This window comes from Diachasmimorpha longicaudata, chromosome 6 (genome assembly GCF_034640455.1).
Source record: "Diachasmimorpha longicaudata isolate KC_UGA_2023 chromosome 6, iyDiaLong2, whole genome shotgun sequence".
In the NCBI taxonomy this organism is placed as follows: Eukaryota; Metazoa; Arthropoda; class Insecta; order Hymenoptera; family Braconidae; genus Diachasmimorpha; species Diachasmimorpha longicaudata.
This window is the reverse complement of record NC_087230.1, coordinates 8,868,573-8,886,765: the sequence shown is the minus strand read 5'-3', so window position 1 is coordinate 8,886,765 and position 18,193 is coordinate 8,868,573. Positions and strand designations below refer to the sequence as shown.

Genomic DNA, 18,193 nt, shown 5'->3' with positions numbered 1-18,193 from the left:
TTTTGAAAATTATGGAAAATATTAGGGGAATTAATTCTCTCGGTGAAAAACTGGATAATTCTCCGGGAAAATGCGATAAAATATTTTTTTTACAGCTAGTGATTTGACTAATATTGTCACACTGGGTTCAATGATCGACCGTCACGGCGGCAAAACCCTGCCATCTTGCATTTTCATCACGTGGCGTCATTCAAAATCCAGCGGCAACAGGAACATTGTTGGAATTCCAAGAATCACTTCCATCAGAACCTCATCTCAATTTATTCATCTCCAAAAATTCTCAGGGGGCAAGTGCTTCCACCGATGGCGAACTGAACTAGTCACGATAATTCGGTGATTTCCAATTATCACAGGTGAATATTTATTTATACATTTATTCGCACTTTTTTACCCCGCGAATATAGAAGAATACATTTATTAGTCTCGTATGAAGAATATGCTAATTATCTCCTTAGAAATATATGGATTCAGGTTATAGTCTGCTCCAATCCCTGTTGGACGCACTCGGTCAGTCCCCAGTGCCTCTCAACCTATTTCGCAATTACAATTGTAGGCACGCATAAATAATAATCATAGAACAATCTAGTCCTCTCGTTAAAAAAACCAGTTCCATTTTACTTGTATTAATTTTTCAAAGACTCGCAGCAGCAAAAATCCACCCAATTTGATTTTTTAATAAAGAAAAAAATGTTGAAACAATGGTGTGCTGCTGAGAATTGCTAAAACCATAATTGTTCACCAGGATTCTGATAAAAGTTTGATAGAAATTATAGACGAATCATTTTCCATTAAATTATTTAATGCATAACCATAAGCGAGCATCATCGAGCAACTGTAACTCCATCAACGCAAACATTTTGAAACGGCATCAGCTCGTAAACCCATAAACCTGTAGTTTTCCACGTGCCCAAGGAGTACATGTTCTCTTATACAATAAAATGTAAGCTGTATACCAAGAATATGTGCAAGTACGTGATAGAAATCTATCAGGGAGATGGTTTGCGGTTTCCAAGGCACGTGGGAAGCCTCGACGATAATAAAAACTCAAACTTCAGGTGTAAACATGGAGAAGGAAGAATTGATTTTATGTTGAAAACCTGATGCAGAAGGATCGATACAGGGGATACGTGCAGTTGTCTGAGGCTGCATGAATAAATGAAACTTTGGGGGGATGAGAACGAGTAATTCCCCCTGTAAATTTCCCTGCTGAATATTTGAGGGGAAGTAGTCTCACATCTCCCTGCAGCGGATCTCTACCTGCGTGAAAGAGAACGACAGTGGTGCACTGGGCGCCCCTTTGAGTCTGAGACTTCAGATGACAGAGATAATTTCAGAAGAGTCAATAAAGATCGTCAGTAGATACACCAAGATCACATTGTAGATATAAAACTATAAGAACAAGTTCGGTAGCAGAATCAATACAAAAATCCACAGGAGCCACATGAGTGATAATTTTATATGAAAATTTTGTATAAATAAAAATATATAAATATATTGAGAATAAAATAAATAAAAGACAACAGGAATGACTGGCTCCATTGGCCTAAAATTAAGTAAACAATTAAATTTCAGTACTGCCTATTCCAATCAAATTTTAAATTAATTCTTTCTGCGTTGATCCACGTGCAGCTTAATATCGTGAAAATATTCGACGAACAATCGTATCGTAGAAGAACCAGTTAAAAAATGAAGCAGAAAAAAAAACTGAGGCTGAAGAGAATAGCCACCGATTCCAGGAATGATCTCAACTGAACGATAGAGTTAATCGATTCATCGGTTTTATTCTTTTTCCTCCGCTGGCAACAAGTTAAACGTGCCCCTATCATCAAGAACGCTCCGAGGAGCCGCAAAAAAAAGATAGAGTCTAGAAAAATGCCCTCGTCTGCTCAGGCTCAGATATTTAAACGTCTAGTCCTGGGCCCTTAAAACAACTAATGTCCAATACTTTCCTTTCAATTTCGCCGCCCATCGGGATATTCAACGTTCGACTGAAAAGAAAACGAGTATCGTTCACTCTTCGGGTACTCCGTAACGTAGGAGCCAAATGTTCAGACTGGGGTGGATTCTCTTTTCTTAGAATTTTTCTTGGACCACATGTTTCTATGGAGAAACAGGGAAACGAAATGTTGTATCTTGGCAACTGTGTTGGATTATTTTTGCATGCGGCTATCGGTGGCTAAATGTTTCTTTAGAAGATGAGGGAAATAGGCTGGACGTGGCAGAAATGGTCAATATTATTTCTATTTGCTCTCCGGTGGTGGGTTACGCTCAATGGATCGACAAATTACAGTACAACGTCGGCAGGGACGTGATCCAGTCTGCATGCGGCGTATGATTAGTATGGTATGATCAGAATCATTGGCATTTCTACGGAAATTCTCGATTTGCCAACGACACGAGCTCGAATAACAGAAGCGTGAAAATCATGTGATATATCTGGAGCAGATGAATTGTCTCAGTACTTTGTGCATATCAAAAGATACGTCTGGAAGAGAAGTTCAATTTTTTCATTAATTGACGGAATCGATAAATTCAAAAATTTATTTGGGACAAAATCTGATGAATAAAGTCAACCCCGATCAATTGATTGATCTTTTCTTCGATTCCTGAAGAGCTGGAGCTGGGGAAAATATATATTATTTCTTCCCCGAACTTTGTTCTCTTGAAAAATCATTTTGCAAGCGTTCAGGATCAACTAAAATTTATACGATTGCTTCCCAAACTCCCCATAACGTTTACCCATCTTCCACATGGCCCCGAAAACCTCTGAATCCGGATGTAGAGTTCGCGACCTTGGTCATTGTCCCGGTAAATCGACTCTGCGAAAATGTGCAACCAAACGAGTAGAATCAAGAGATCAAAGTGAAATTTCACGGGACAATGATCCAGCCAGCATCTGGCGAGTGTCCATGGATTTACCGTTCCATCCCAATGGGATTTAACCCGGGTATTACATCATACTTGTATCGAAGAGTGTTAAAAAGAAGGCAGATGAGGGAGCGGGGTATGAGCCAAGAGAGTTGTGGTAAGAGACGATGAGGCCAGTTGGAGTATCCACGCTCTCTCGTCACGGCACTCCCGTTTAGTTGTGACTGTGCCATCCGACACGCAGCACCGGACTTACTTCTCTCTGACGATCCCACGCGCACCCAGAGGAGGACCATCAACGCACCAACAGAGACAGAGCCAGAGAAAAGCCTCCATTCGAGGGATTTTAACTTCCAAAGTGGAATAACAATAAGTAAGAAGAAGGAAGTGAAAAGAGGACCGACCAAGGATCGTTCTTCATGTTCATCCTATTCATTTGACCGTGAACCAGTGCCACGTCAAGTTCAATTCCAGTGAAAACTCCACTTATCATTGACTGTAAAAAAATTCACACCGGTTTTCCATATCGCGTTTGAACAAGGTGCTTACCCAATTCATGAATTAACATTAAATCATATCGGAGAATTGTGTCAGCAGGAGAACCGGATAAATATTCTGCAAGTGCATGACTGTTAAATTTGCCTGGGAATAATTAACAGTGTGGTTTTTACCAAAATTATCGATAGTTCAAAAACTCTGAAAAAAATCGTGGATTCATGTTACCCCCTTAAAGCCAGACTGAGTTAGATTCTGATTTGAAATCTACTGATATTTCATGCCCCATTAATTCTTCAGATATTAAATTGATTCGGGCGAATGAGCATTTTCCATGGGCTGCACGTCCTTAAACCGGAAAAAGTCTCCCTGTTTCAAATATTCAAATGCATTTGACAAGCCAGGATATGGATACTTCCAGTCATTATGGAGTACACGAGCAGTCACCGTTGTTTAAATTACATTTCCGAAAAAATTACATTCTCTTCTCGTGAATTATTCGCGGAAACCGTTTGAAGTCCCAGATACCTCGTTTTTTAGCGCGAAATTGAGTGTCGGCGCACGGGGAGAAGTACTCAATAAAAATTAAGTCTTTATCCCACAATTCCAGAGCAAAATGTCAATGTGGGAAATTTGACAGAATTAGAGGGAAAAAATTCCGCCTCGTCCGAACGGAATTCGAACCCGGGGCTCCCACCTACCCACACAGAGCCCTCCCAGTGCCCTAAAAATTTTTCCTGATTAAACGAGAATTATCCTGAACATTAAATTTTTTGATAACAGAGAAATTGATATTTTTTCCAGCACTTGGACTAAAATTTTTATAAAAAATTTCTCCTCGTTAATTTATCGTTTTATGGGGGCTCGTTATCAGTTACAAACTTTGCGTTACATCACACTCATCAAGCCCTCATCTTATCACCTCTCCTCCCCCGATTTTCGGGTCATTTAAAGACCTAAAGTTCACTGGCCTTTGGGGTGCTGGTCCCCCACCCCTCCCCCTTCCCATTGGGATATCGTAAAGTCATGGCATTAACGCAAGGGAAAATCAAGAGTCATGTGAACGGAAATACGAAGAGCCGTGCGAGTGTAGGCATGAAAAAACAATTGGGCTATGCATAAACATAAAGGGTACTTCCTACATATTCACCCACCATCAACCGGAGGGCCGCGAGAGACGAGGAAGAATTATAGCAAAACCGTATTGCCCCCTATCCACTATCCCGATTACATCTCTCCTTCACTAATATTCGATACGTCATGAAGGATTCCGCTAACTCCATGCAAAAAAGAACCGTAAGAGGTTAATCCACCGAGAACGACTGTTAACGGTGCCCTCCTCCCTCCCCTTCGGTTCTGGAACATTAAGGAGAGCCCAAACGACTGGCATTTGCACCTCATTGACTCTATGCGAAACCTCGGTACGCAAAATACGCGAAATAACATTTATGAGGTGTTTCCGGTTGAATTCAATTAAAATAGAGGTAACGTCCTTGAAAAACGAGACTAATCCACGGTGACCTCAATTCCATTTGACCATGATAATGCAATCATAACTGCGGAAACATATTCGGCGAGTAAAAATATTCTATTGATCGAAAGATCTTCAGAGCAATGGCAATGAAAAATTTATTGTCGTAGTAACTTGTAGTTGGATTCGGGGATAAAAAAATTATCAACTTTCAAGTGAAAATGAATATTTGTTTCAATATTCATGATCTCCCTGTCTTTCCTATCACATTTGGATTTTTTACCGACGAAATTTATCCAGCTGGTGAAACTATAAGTTCTTTTATATTCCTCCGATATCGCCTCGAAAAGGGTCCCTTTATCAGTAAACTCCGGGAACCTCCGCCAGACTTGACATCAGAAATAACTCCGATACCGAAAAAAAGACGCCACTATCATCGATCAAATAAACAATTCCCCTTTCACCTAAGGAAGAAGTATCGCAGCAGCGCGTAAATGTCAATATCTCCCCAAGGGAATGGCCCATAAAAAAATCCCATTCAATTATCCGTTATGAAAAAAGCTCACCATTCTCTCGATTAAATTCTTGCAGATAGCCATTGTGAGGTCGCAGCATCTTGATCGGAGAAAGAATAGAAGTCCCTTTGTTCCCCATTTGAAGATGCAAAGAGGCTCATTCATCCCCATGAAAAATGATCCATGTGTTTCGTAGAAAATGGGCGGAGACAAGGGTCTGATGACTACCAGCAGAAAGAAGTGCATTGGTAGCATTGATGGAACACAGAGGATTGAGGATGAGGAGATCCAGGAAGTGTGCAAATGTGCAAGGTGACGGATAATTCAGTGATGCGTAGACGACGTGGCTTGGGTAGTGCCATTGTCGGCCTCACAGTCGGTTTTCTCCTCGGCTTTATAATGATGAATTACCGGGGTATAACGAGCAATCCGATGACCCCAACATCAGGAGTGAGGGCCTCATCCAGGGGAAGACCACCAGCAACGATTCCCAATCTCGAGGTAAACATCTCGGGGAAGAATCTCGTTTTCGTGGGAGTCATGACAGCCAACAAGTACCTGGGAACAAGGGCCAAGGCTGTTTGGGAGACGTGGGGCAAAACGGTGCCTGGAAAAATTGCATTTTTCTCTTCTGGTTTTTCAACACTACCGGACAACACTCCGGATCTGCCGCTGGTGCCACTTCCCACTGTCGATGATGGATATCCACCGCAGAAGAAGTCCTTTCTCATGCTGCAGTACATGTGGAATCACTTCGGGGACAAGTTTGAATGGTTCTTGAGGGCCGACGATGATGTGTATGTGAGGAGTGATAGGCTGGAGAGACTGTTGAGGTCGGTGGACTCCAGGAGACCGATGTATATTGGCCAGGCGGGGAGGGGAAATTCCAAAGAGTTTGGACTGCTGTCGCTGGAGTATGATGAGAACTTTTGCATGGGTGGACCCGGGGTCATACTCTCCAGGGAGACGCTCGCGAGAATTGTTCCGCATATCAAGGAGTGTCTCAGGAATCTTTATACCAGTCATGAGGATGTTGAGCTTGGACGCTGCGTCAGGAAACATGCTGGGATACCCTGCACGTGGAACTATGAGGTGAAATTTTTTCCAGTATTTTGGCTGTTCTTGTTGGGTCTTTCATCTGGTTCAATTGATAATGGGTCTTTCAATTCTATGGTCTTCTGGTTCTTTTTGTCCATCCAAACCTTGACGGCTTTTGTTGCAGCAACAATACAATTATTTTGTATGAATATGTGGATATGAGGATTACGTCTTAGCATTAGATTGTTCTTAGAATTTCATTACAAGTCGTAACCTTCATTCCTTTCGTGAGTTGAATTCGATACAGTTTTGCGTGAGAAATATAATTATACAGAAAAATCTAGGAACTCATCTATGATGAGGATTACCCCTTAATCGAGAGTGAATCATAGAAATTGATATGATTTATCAGCTATCAAACAGATAATTTTAAAATTCGTAAAAAGCCTCTCCAATTATGGAGATCATAACAATCAGAAAAAAATAGAGAGCACCAACATTAATGCCAATGACTTGTTCCATTATATTTCTTCTTAAAGGTTTTATGACTGCGGCTCTTAGAATAGTTGGTAGGCACCACTGTATCAGTCCCTCCAGAATTTCTCGTCTCAGTAATTACCTAATTGGTGATGGTGACTGATGCTGAACGTTGACATTCTAATTTTCTGAGGTTATTATTATCGCCAGATGTCGTGTGGGGAGAAACCTGTGGTTATGTATGCATTCCCTTTGTCATCAACCGGTTTGTGGTACGTCGTCTTTCTCATGGGTTTTGATTTCTTTTGGTTGCGTTGTCGGTCTCGCTTGATTTGGATTATAAGTCAAGCGATGATAGAGGCGACACCTTGAGAACTCATGATGGGATTTTTTTTTTCGTGAGACTGATGAATTATTCTCTCAGAATTTGATTGATGATTTTTAGATTGTGTTCGCTTGGAGAAAAAAAAATTTATGGTTGCAAAAAATTGTTGCTCCAAAGCTACCTCTGCAGATCGAGCAAAACGGAGTTATCTCCAATAGGATTCGTACGTCGTTATGAGAGTTGTTATGGACTTCCAATAGAAATTTAATGAAATTTTTTCTCGGATTGGCCTTCGCCTTTGGTTCGAGGTTGTCCTTCAGACTTGCGGATGTATGCGAGAGTGTTTGCAGAGACAACTCGTAAGGGGCCCGATGAGTCATTCCCAACTCCAGAGTTTACTAATGAATTCGCAGAAGTTTATTTGTTTAAAAGAAAACAAGAGGTCAATGGTCCAGGGATGTTCAAAGGCTTCTTGGGCTTTACGCTCAGGCGAATGGTCACTTGGTCAAGATGTAATGATTCAATTGAACGGAACAGGTAATTCTATACTCTGGATTGTCAATGAGGATGTTGGTCGTTAGGTAGAAAAGGAAAATAACAGGGAAACGTTGGAGGTTCATCGCAAGCTTTCTCACTACGAGATGCTAAAAGGCTGTGACGGTAGATAGAAAATCGTTAATTGGATTTGCTAATGAGTGAGGTGGTGATTGGACTCGACGGTGGATTGATAAACTGGCGCTAACTCTTGAATTATCTGATTCCACAGATTAGCAAATCCACTAGTGCTGGCTACGTCGTAACTTCTTCAGGAAAATTTTTCTATTTCGCTTCGCCACTGACATCAGCATCCCGATAACTAAATTTGGAAGTAATGCAACAATTCTGATAACTCGGTTCTAATAATTATTTCAGATGCAATCGATCCTCTATCACAACAGCAGCGGTGATCAGGCATTCACGGGTAATCTCAAGAAAAGAGAAGTCCACCGGGCAATTACCCTGCATCCGGTTAAAAGCCCACCGCACATGTACCGCCTCCACAACTACATGAGGGTGAGTAAAAACATATAAATCCATAATCCCACGGTTACAACACCTACTCCATCCCGGTTTTATGTTTCCTCTGTATAACACCAGATGAGTTTGAATTGAAGTTTATATTGCAGGGTCTGAGAATCCAGGACTTGAAGCAGGAACGTGTCAAGCTATATCGGGACATCACTGTGATGATTGAGCAGTTGGGAATGAGTACTAGAGATTTCCACCGACAATTATCAGGATCAAATCATCTCAGCAATGTGATTCGCGATATTGAAATGCTTGGTAAACTTTTTTTAAATTTCGTGATCATTTCATTTTCATAATTGTCAATCTACTTCGATTGATTTTGAATTCGTGGGGAAAATAATAACCAATTAATTTATCATTCAATTCATTTTTACCCAGAAAAATAATTTTCGTCTCTACTCCTCCCAAAAAATAACAATAAAAATGATACGGAAAAGTCTTCTAAAAAAATCCTAGTCATCAGCGATTACAACCTAGTCCCTTCGTAATAGAAAAATTTCTATTCATCTATGCTTTAACGATTCATATTACCACGGCCATTTGACACAATTGGCTAGTCGCAAATTGCTCGACAGTGATAAAGAAACATGACGAGAAAATCGTACAGAGGGACACGCACTGCCAGACAAATCAATCAAAAGTTATTCATTATGTCTTACGCAATGCTGTCACGGATAATTTGACATTTACAGATACACCCCCTCCCTGAGTCACTCACGTTCTATTCTCATTCAACTGTTCTGACTGTACTATTCTCATTCAACTCATTTCAATAATTGAAATTCATTGATTTGATTGACAGGAGTTCCGGCGGGCTTGCGAGGCTTCAAGCCACGTTCCAGTCGAGAAGTTGTACCCTGGGATTTTCTATCGACCTCGGAGTACAGTCTTGCCAACTCAAATCCCAGACGACGTATTCATAGTCATATTAAGGAGGGCCTGGAGGACATAACGAGGGAAGTTATGGATTCAATTAATGCCTACTCGAGGCAGCGTGGACGTGTCGTTGAGGAGAGATCTGCGTTGTATGGGTACAGGAGAGTCGATGCTTATGGGGCTGACACTATTCTTGATCTTCTTCTAGTCTATAGGAAGTACAGGGGACGAAAGGTCACACTTCCGGTTAGGAGACACGTTTATGTCCATCAGCATTACACTGGTGATTACTGCACATTAATTATGGATTAAACGTTGGACGCCTACCTTGCCTCATTTCCCTCAATTATTAATTATTTGGAAATAAAATATCGGAAGTTATTTTATACCAAATCCCTAGACGTCATATTAAATTACATAATCAATAGAAATGTCAACGATAGGTCATTTAATTATCCGCCCGCAATTGCAGGAATAGAGATTCGGGAGGTCGTGAATTGCGAAGAAATGGATCATCATCGCTCTCAGAAGCCCCAGAGTATCTTCAATGCTGAGTTCCTGGGTTTCAGCTCAGCGAAAGAGACCGATCCCATCAAAGACAAGTCCATAAGATTCATCCTAGCACTATCAGGTAGATTCCAGGCATTCCAAAGATTCCTGAGGAATTACGAGGAGATCTGCTTGATGACTGGTGCCAAGACTGAACTCGTGGTGGTCCTCTACCCCCACAGGACTGATGATTCCATCGGTAGCACGATAGAGCTGATCGACCGAATCAGGAGGAAATACTCAAGTGCCAGAATTGAAGTGATTTCAGGATCTGGCAACTTCTCCAGAGCTCAAGCCCTGAATCTAGGGATCTCTCAATCTCGAGATGATGATCTCATGTTCTTCGTGGATGTGGACATTGTCCTGAAGGCTGCCGCCCTTCAAAGGATACGTCTCAACACAGTGATAGGAAGACAGGTCTACTTTCCAATTGTCTTCAGCCAGTTTGACCCGACAATAGTTCGCGAAAACTCAAACACCCAAGACCCGTTCCTCATTAATGAATTCACTGGATTCTGGCGACAATTTGGCTTCGGTATAGTGTCCCTCTATAAGAAGGATTACCTCACAATTGGGGGATTTGACTTGTCCATAACGGGATGGGGGAAGGAAGATGTTGACTTCTTCGAGAAAGCTGTCAAGTCTAAATTGAATGTTTTCAGAGCCCCTGATAAGCACCTTGTTCATGTTTTTCACGATGTTGAATGTGACGAGAGACTATCGGGCATTCAATTATCTATGTGCAGAGGCACCAAGGTCGACATATTCGGCAGCACCCAGGCACTAGCCAGAATCATTCATGATAATCCAGAGTATCTGAGGTTCGCCAGAGGCAGAAGGGCTAGACTCACTGCCCAAGGTAATTGAACTGCCACTTTGTTATAAAGAGATGAGGAAAACCCAATGATATTGTGGAGAAACTGTGATCTGAGTTTAATGAACTATCAATTTTTTATAGACTCGAATAACAGAAATATTTTATAGTGTGTAAATATGAAACGATTGGATTCAGTGATATATTTTTAGTGACCGAATTTTCATTGGAAGAATACTAATTTATGATTGAGGAGGACAGCAACAGGGGAAGAAAAACATGATCTCTGGAAGTTATCTTGAGATTGAATAATTCTATCAAAAAATTATGATTTTGTGTGAAAACCAGAAAATTGGTTTGTAACATGTTTTCCTTCCCCTCAATTCGGGGTGGATTGTTTAACTGAAACGTTTATCTAGTGACGAACGATCTAATATTTATTGAGACCTTCTGAAATTACTGCTTATTCCGTAAATCTTTGCTTCGCAAGAATCTTGTAATAAAACGACTAGAGGTCATAGACCCATAGATCATAGAAAGGTTCGAGACAACAATTTTTTTGCTCCGATAAAATATTTTTTCTCTCCGGGATCATATGAAAGTTCCATAATATTTAATGAATCTCATTCGTTCGATTACTAAACAACTTACCCCATTTAAAGTGCCTACACTAAAGGAGTGATCTATTAGCTGTTAACGAGGCTGCTCCTGTTAATCAATCGTGCTAGTAGCTACGACCAGCCTCGTTACCAGTAACTAAATCATTCCGCCTTCTCTATCCGTGAATTGGAAGAGGAAAAAAAGATTTATTTCGACTCCGTCTAGTCAAATCGGCCATTTTGGATGCATAAAAGAATATTGACAAGACTTGGCTCGAGGTCTGCTTCTCCTCTGCTTAACAAATGTGTCTTCAATCTTTCATATATTATAAGAAAAATGCTAATTTCTGTAGCAAAGGAATTTACTTTTAAAATATCAAATATAAGTCTTTTGGAATCATAAAGAAGAAACATTTTTTTCCACTGACGCGGAAAGATCCCACTGGTTGGGGTTTCCCACTCCACTGCAATGCTTTTCGTATTGCCATCGTCACAAATGCAAATAGATTCACCCACACTTGGCACTCAGAGATAATAAACCTATTGCGTTAAGCAAGCTCAAGGACAAGATTAATCGCTTCGATTCCGTGTAGTTGGTAGGTACAAAACTGTGTATCGTTTATCAATTAAAATCACAAGGGGATCAGCGCCAGTGAGTTTATCATTACCTGAGGTGATTTCTGAACGACCGAGGAAACTCTGGAAATCTAGGAAAATGCCTGGCTTGCGGTGTTTCGTCGCAGCTGCTGCGCTTTTCATTATTTTTGGGCTGTTCGCTGAGGGGAAGCTCATGTCGAAATGTGAGGTTGTTAAAGAGCTGCAGAAGGCAGGCATTTCCAAGACCTTCATCAGCAATTGGGTATTTTTCTATTTTTTAATAAAATACACAGTATCGTTCCCATCATATTTACGGAAAAAACTAGATTTCTCTCCCTAAATGGGGTGAGGAAATGGTTTATTCCATCCCTCATTTTCATGGTCTTTGTGATCATCGAGATGGAAGAATCACATTGAAAATAATCTGAATTTTCAGGCTTGAGAAACCCTTATTTCTGCATGAAACTTATATTTGTGCAGAAGTTGTAGATGTTTTTTTTTTACATAATTACTGATTTTTTAATTAACGAGGGATATCCAGGCAGTTTGCAATTCAACAATGAATTGGTGTAATAGAATGGTTTTGACGTATTAGTTTTAACTAATTGGTAAATATTTGTGAACAGTAGTTCATTGTATGAATATATAAACAACTAAAATTCCAAATTCTCAAGATAATATAATGGTTGTGTAAATGAGGCGATACAGTCGTTATGTTTTACTAATAGTATCTGAAATTTTTGTGATTCAATTAGCACGATAAAGAGAGGTTTGAGAAAAAATTATCAATACAAAGTTTTCCTTCGAGAAAGTACTCATCATTTGTTTCTAAATACTTACTCCCAGATAAGTGAGGTCTTCACAATGAGAAACTAATGACCAGGTTATTGTAATGAAATTCAGAATTATAAACTCGTGGAATTTTTAGAGATGAACTAATTATCCAGAATAAAGATTCTTCAGTGATTTTGATCCAAAATTACAAGCTCCCCAACTAATTAATGAATAACGTAAATGTCAAACATAAACTCATTACATTTTACTCACGAAATTCGGAATCAGATAAATTATCTCCAATGACAGGTTTGTAAGAAAAATGATGGTAGACCTTTGAAGATTCAATTAAATATGAAAAATCGAATGACGGCTTTCTTCCAAACTCATTAATTCTCATCAGTCAAATTAAGATTTACAATCAGACAATAATCTTATTAGTGAGAGGTTTTAGAAAGGAATTCCAAACGTTTTTTGTGGCGGAAAAAATCTCCCACAAAATATTTTATGATGTTTTCCTCCAAACCACGTCCCCTCGACATAATTGAATCATTACGGGAATGAAAAGAATGTTTTCCCTATGAAATCCATTATCGTAATTGAGAAAACGTGATGATAACAAGAGACTGAAGAGAAATATCAGAAAACCGCATGTAGTTGAGCAAATTTGGTGGCAAAAAATGTTTAACGTGTCGTATAAAAATCAATCATTCTCAAGATTATATACTCCTTAAGGGGACGATATAAATCAACTCATCGAGTTTCACTCGTGGAATTTCGAGTTTTGTAAACGATTTCAATGATTGATTCCCCAATTAGGTAAAAAAAAACAACAATTTTCGGAGGAAAGTTTGATCTGACTATTATTTACAGGAGATTTCCTCATAAGATTTTATCTCAAACTGAGATTAAATTCTCAGGTGAATACGATAAATCAATCTCTCACGTTTTATGATGCTAGGTGATAATTTTGGAAGATACTTCAATGATTAAGTCTTTCTGCGGAGAAAAGGTTGAAGAAAAATAGCCTCTTGAATGTAGTAATCGCAGCCAAATTCATTTCTGAATCTTTTGGGCCCGGGAAAATTCCCCAGACGTGAGAATATTCCGGAACTGAACAAAGAATTACAAAATTTATTCGGCATTCCCTAAAAAAATAAGGAAATTGTCAACGACGGGATGATACGCGGATAAATAGTACCATTTAAACGGTAAATAATCGATCAATTATTTTTCCAAATTTTCCCTTCGCATAGGTTTGCTTGATGATCAATGAGAGCGGTCTCAACACTGATCTACAGAAAGGGCCCGGAACAGCCGCCAGTTATTCCTTCGGAATTCTGCAAATCAGCAGTCTCAACAATAAATATTGCATACGCGGAAGAGCAGGTGGACAGTGTAATCAGAAATGCGAGGACTTCCTTAACGACGATATCAGCGATGATATTGCCTGCGCCCAGAAAATTAGTAACGCTGAGGGGTTCAAGTATTGGAAGGGCTGGGTCAAAAAGTGCAAAAACCAACCACTCCCTGATATCGCCAATTGTAAAAGACGCCGGCGTTCGCTCTACATCTAACGATGTCACTAACTTGTTTATTGCGATGTTTTCCACGCTGTGTGATCAATAAAAATTGTTCTATCACACTCAAGCAACTCGCTTCCTGTCCTCACTATCTCCCTCAGCGAAAATGTGTTGTTTTTGTGTTTCGAACTGGGTTATGGAGTTCTGCAAAAATTGAGAAATCGAAGGCATTGTATGTACTGAGGTGTGTTTTTTTTCCCCCTGATTTTCGGTGCATTTCAGTCGAAGATTATGGGGCATAAAAATTTAACAACTTTACACGCTCATTTTTTCACAGAATTCTACGTAAAATCTAAGATTGGAATTTATGAAGTCAGCAGGCCCATTTGCTTTCTGTCGGTGTTATTTTATCTTCATCAGAGAAACTAGGAAAGAGAACATGCGAGCAGGGAAGATCGTCTCACGAAGATCCACTTCCCTATAAGTGCAGCAAGACTAGAACCGCGGGGAACCTGTCCATATGGACATCGGAGGATGTTCATAAATAACAGAACAAATGCGCTTTTCTCAATCATTCTCCATCACTTCAGAAAAACGTTTACTTTCATCAACGTTTTTTTTTCTCTTCAAATATTTTTTGGAAGCAATAGAAATTGAGCTAAACACAAACGGTTAACGTCTAATCAAAAATCGGAATCATTGGATATCATCCAACATTGACGCAAACCCAATGGTGAAGCGTTAGTTTTAGAAAATCCAATCATTAGACTTACAAAACTCAATGCGTGCCTCGACTCGAAAAGAATCTGGCACTGATTCCTCACATTCACGTATCACATCTATCATCTACGTGATGTCTTTGTCTATCATCAATAACCTAACCATTTTTTCCTTTCAAATCAGCGGTGAAGTGAAGAAGTCAGATAAGTCAGTTCGACTTGGTAATCGCTTTTCGAAGAATGCGTGGAAATTAAACTCATGAAAATTTTGGCATCTCGATTTCGATCCCAAGTTAACTATCTTAAAGTTCGTTATCAATTGATTATTCGTCTTATAGTCTCCACTATTGATAGTATCGTTAGAAGGGAGTTAGTTGTTTTGTCCCGCTTCTAATTTTAGATTGATAAGAAAAAGCCTCAGATAAGGGTTTTCTCAAAGTGCCCCGACATCGCGAGAAAATTTAGCTTAACATCAAGAGTTTTTTTTCCACAAGCAAGAGATTGTCATCATTAATACAAAAATTATTGAAGCTGGGGAGAGATAATTTCTCATTATTCTAGTGCCAGTAGTAATTAATCTGCGTTTGAAGTGGACGCTCTGGTCCCATTAACTGTTAAATAGCAGAAATGAAGTCGGCTTATCCCACCACTTGGCGTTATTGGAAAAGAATAAATAACCAGTAGGCGCCTGTGACAACTATTGCATAAGGCACGCGTCACTGGTGCTCATTAAACCTCGTCGCGTCGATCAAGGCCGTTCCTCAACCCCGAAAAATGTAATAATCCTGAAAGCAGTATCATTTAACCACCACTTGTTCTAAAAAATCGTTTGCGGCACTGTTTACCCAGCGGTAGGTTCCACAGCCGCAATAAATTCCCTCGTACTCGCAAATGAAAAGAAAAAATATCGTCAAAGAGTACACAGCGCCAACAGTTGGCGGGCAGGTGTTGGACACATATTTGCCCATCATTTGTGTGTGTACATTATGCGTTTTCATGAAGAGGATAGGTAGTAATCGCGCGCGTGCAATGCTCGCCTCCTTTCACTGGCGGAAGTGAAGTGTTGGGGTATAAGAAACGAAGAAATAAAAATACCGCGTGAGAGCGTGCCCAGGTCATCATTCGTGGATCAGCTCGATGGTAAAATGAACATAAAAGGGGAAAACGCGATGAAGAGGGAGAGCAAGCAAATTTCGTGTGAATGATGATGAGTATGTGCAGGAGATTGAAATCAATTGAAATTTTCTAAACATTTTCAGGCATGTACATTCCCGTTGTGAAATACCTGAATTTCAATTGATCATTTGACTTCAATTGCACGAAGATTCATCGGTATTATTAAGATGCCACTTGAATGGTGAATAAAGAAGAAAGTGACGATTACTGTCGTCTGCAGCAAATTGTCTGTAATCACTGCTGATGGTATCATTGGTTCCTCTTCGGGGGATTAAAAATTATTTGAATTATTCTCGGTATCTGGGACAGTGAAATTCGAGGGGAACAATCCCGACCGCACAACGGACTCGAACCCACGACTCATGAGATGATAATGCTAATTGAAAATTATGAAAACTTGAATCACTATTGCTCTGAATTTTTCACGGTGAAGAAGAAACGAATTCCGTTTCTTAAAATTAGTAGCAAAGTGATAAAATAGCTTCTGTTGATTTTTTTGGAAAGTGAGATTTTTATCTAAACAGATTTCTCAGATGGCCACAGTAATTTTTACGAGCCTGTTAAAGAAAACGTAAATTTCAACATGAGCTGTTTTAGCGGTTCGCTACCGACTGCTAACCATGAAATTTCAATGCAGCTATTACTTTCATTTTAAAAAATCTAGTTCAGAATGAAGAAAGGAGGAATTGAGAGGAATCAAGATTATTGGAATTATCCTCGGGGGTCTGGGACGGTGAAACTCGAGCGGACGGTGTTGGTTCGACCTCTCGAAAGGTCGCACTCACTGGGATTCACGATGAAAGTGAAGCCTTCTGGGTAGCCATCCTCCAGTACCTTTCCATTTTTTTTTTTTTTTCGAAATATCCTCTCGACTTTGAATTTTCGATGAGAATGCACAATTCCCCTCGTTTTTTGACCTGATTCTTCGCCCGAATCGGCTGGGAGAGCGTTTTGGGTGGAAGAAGCAGACAGTTTTTTTTAGATAGTAGAAAGGTCAGAGATGAGGTGTTGCGTCGAAATTGGTTGGCCTAATGTGGAGGAGTTACACGTTGGCTTTCAAAAGGGAGAGGATTGATTGATAATGTGGAAGAGGATTATTAGCATCGTGAGTATTGATCAAGATGAAATTTATTTTGTCGCCTTCTGGAATTATTGATCGTTCTTAGTAGCTGGGCGAGATTTTTGGATGTGGTGCCCCCGAAAGCTTCAAAATTTTTCCTCATGAGATTTCCTGATTTTTCACTAATTACCCAGGAATAATTAACCTGGCATTTACAGGCTCTTAGAACCTGTTTATAATATTCTTTCCTTGTTGATAATATTGTGGTATAATGGCGATTGATTCAGTCCCCAATGGATGAAGATAAAAAATCAATTAAAAGATGATTAAATTTGATGATTACCTAATAAATATTTTTATTGATGAGAGAACCCTTCGTAATGAACAAAAATAAATGCTTGCGTAAAATTTCACCGACAAATTCAATCCAACTTTTACTTAAAATATGAAACTAACAGTCTCTCATAAATTGAGATTACTGTATTATAGGCCCCTTGAAATTATTACGTGTTATCCTCACTTTACCGGTCTTATTAAATTTTTTACGATGCTTTCTTTTGTAACTCCCTAACGACCTTGTTGTCGGGCCTAAAAATAAAGAGGAGTGAAAAATAATCAACTGTATATTTTTCCGTTAAATTTTTGAACGTCAGTGTACCTCTCCAGACGAACGGTTTTCAGTGGCTTTAAGCCGGAAGCGTTTCTCCAGTTTCACATACCACAGTGTGATAATTATCCACCTGGGAAGATGCTATAGTTTTTATACCCTCTCCCCCCATTATCACTCATCCTCATTATACTGCGCATACTCCTCCTGTCTGAATCGCTAAAGCCGACACATCATAAGTGATTTTTTTCCCTTTTTTTTACATCACTCCGAGTCATTTCCTCCATCAGTGAGTTTCGCTATTTTTAGGTAGACGAAAAAAAAATGTTCTACTAATTCGTCGGTCTTTATTTTTCATCATTATGCTACACTTTCGAGGCTCGTCATAAAAGATAATTCGTACTGGTTCGAAGATATTTCATTCCGTCCAAGAAATTAGTGAGGACGTACATTCGTATCCAGTGAAAGTCGAAGTAATATGGGATGTGTTGAGACCTCCACATTGATTCACCATTTCAGAGATAAATTTTTTTTATTCATGTGATGAGTTATTCGAGGAGACAGTTGACATTGTCGTTGGCATTTTTAATTAACCATTTCTGCAATGTTATCTGTTGGATATTGTGTAACAGATCTACTATA

At 39.6% G+C, this 18,193-nt stretch overlaps 3 protein-coding genes across 7 annotated transcripts in view; 2 read left to right on the top strand and 1 right to left on the bottom strand.

Annotated features, from left to right (window-relative positions):
* The window catches only part of LOC135163575 (heterogeneous nuclear ribonucleoprotein 27C), a 220,735-nt gene that overhangs the window by 192,873 nt on the left and 9,669 nt on the right, over positions 1-18,193 (bottom strand). The gene's annotated exons all lie outside the window — the stretch shown is intronic.
* Positions 112-11,506, top strand: LOC135163565 (chondroitin sulfate synthase 1). Of its 4 annotated transcripts, none has more exons than XM_064123104.1 (6): positions 112-353; positions 5,426-6,441; positions 8,102-8,242; positions 8,344-8,512; positions 9,060-9,416; positions 9,606-11,506. In XM_064123104.1, exons 2-6 carry the CDS (start codon positions 5,653-5,655, stop codon positions 10,547-10,549), a joined length of 2,400 nt encoding a protein of 799 aa, XP_063979174.1. In that variant the 5' UTR covers positions 112-353; positions 5,426-5,652; the 3' UTR covers positions 10,550-11,506. The 4 variants fall into 4 exon arrangements, with proteins under 4 accessions (XP_063979174.1, XP_063979172.1, XP_063979173.1 ...); XM_064123102.1 differs by lacking the exon at positions 112-353 and adding an exon at positions 3,061-3,241; XM_064123103.1 differs by lacking the exon at positions 112-353 and adding an exon at positions 3,061-3,409.
* LOC135163595 (lysozyme-like) lies at positions 11,703-14,116 on the top strand. Its single transcript, XM_064123162.1, has 2 exons — positions 11,703-11,954; positions 13,723-14,116. Exons 1-2 carry the CDS (start codon positions 11,811-11,813, stop codon positions 14,041-14,043), a joined length of 465 nt encoding a protein of 154 aa, XP_063979232.1. The 5' UTR covers positions 11,703-11,810; the 3' UTR covers positions 14,044-14,116.

What these genes read in the sequence shown, in the direction of transcription:
- LOC135163565 (XM_064123104.1), top strand. Translation starts at nt 5,653, where the DNA reads ATGTGCAAGGTGACGGATAATTCAGTGATGCGTAGACGACGTGGCTTG. An exon ending in CCTGCACGTGGAACTATGAG is followed by an intron (nt 6,442 to 8,101) that starts GTGAAATTTTTT and finishes TAATTATTTCAG; the next exon opens with ATGCAATCGATCCTCTATCA. An exon ending in TGTCCATCAGCATTACACTG is followed by an intron (nt 9,417 to 9,605) that starts GTGATTACTGCA and finishes CCGCAATTGCAG; the next exon opens with GAATAGAGATTCGGGAGGTC.
- LOC135163595 (XM_064123162.1), top strand. Translation starts at nt 11,811, where the DNA reads ATGCCTGGCTTGCGGTGTTTCGTCGCAGCTGCTGCGCTTTTCATTATT. An exon ending in AGACCTTCATCAGCAATTGG is followed by an intron (nt 11,955 to 13,722) that starts GTATTTTTCTAT and finishes CCCTTCGCATAG; the next exon opens with GTTTGCTTGATGATCAATGA.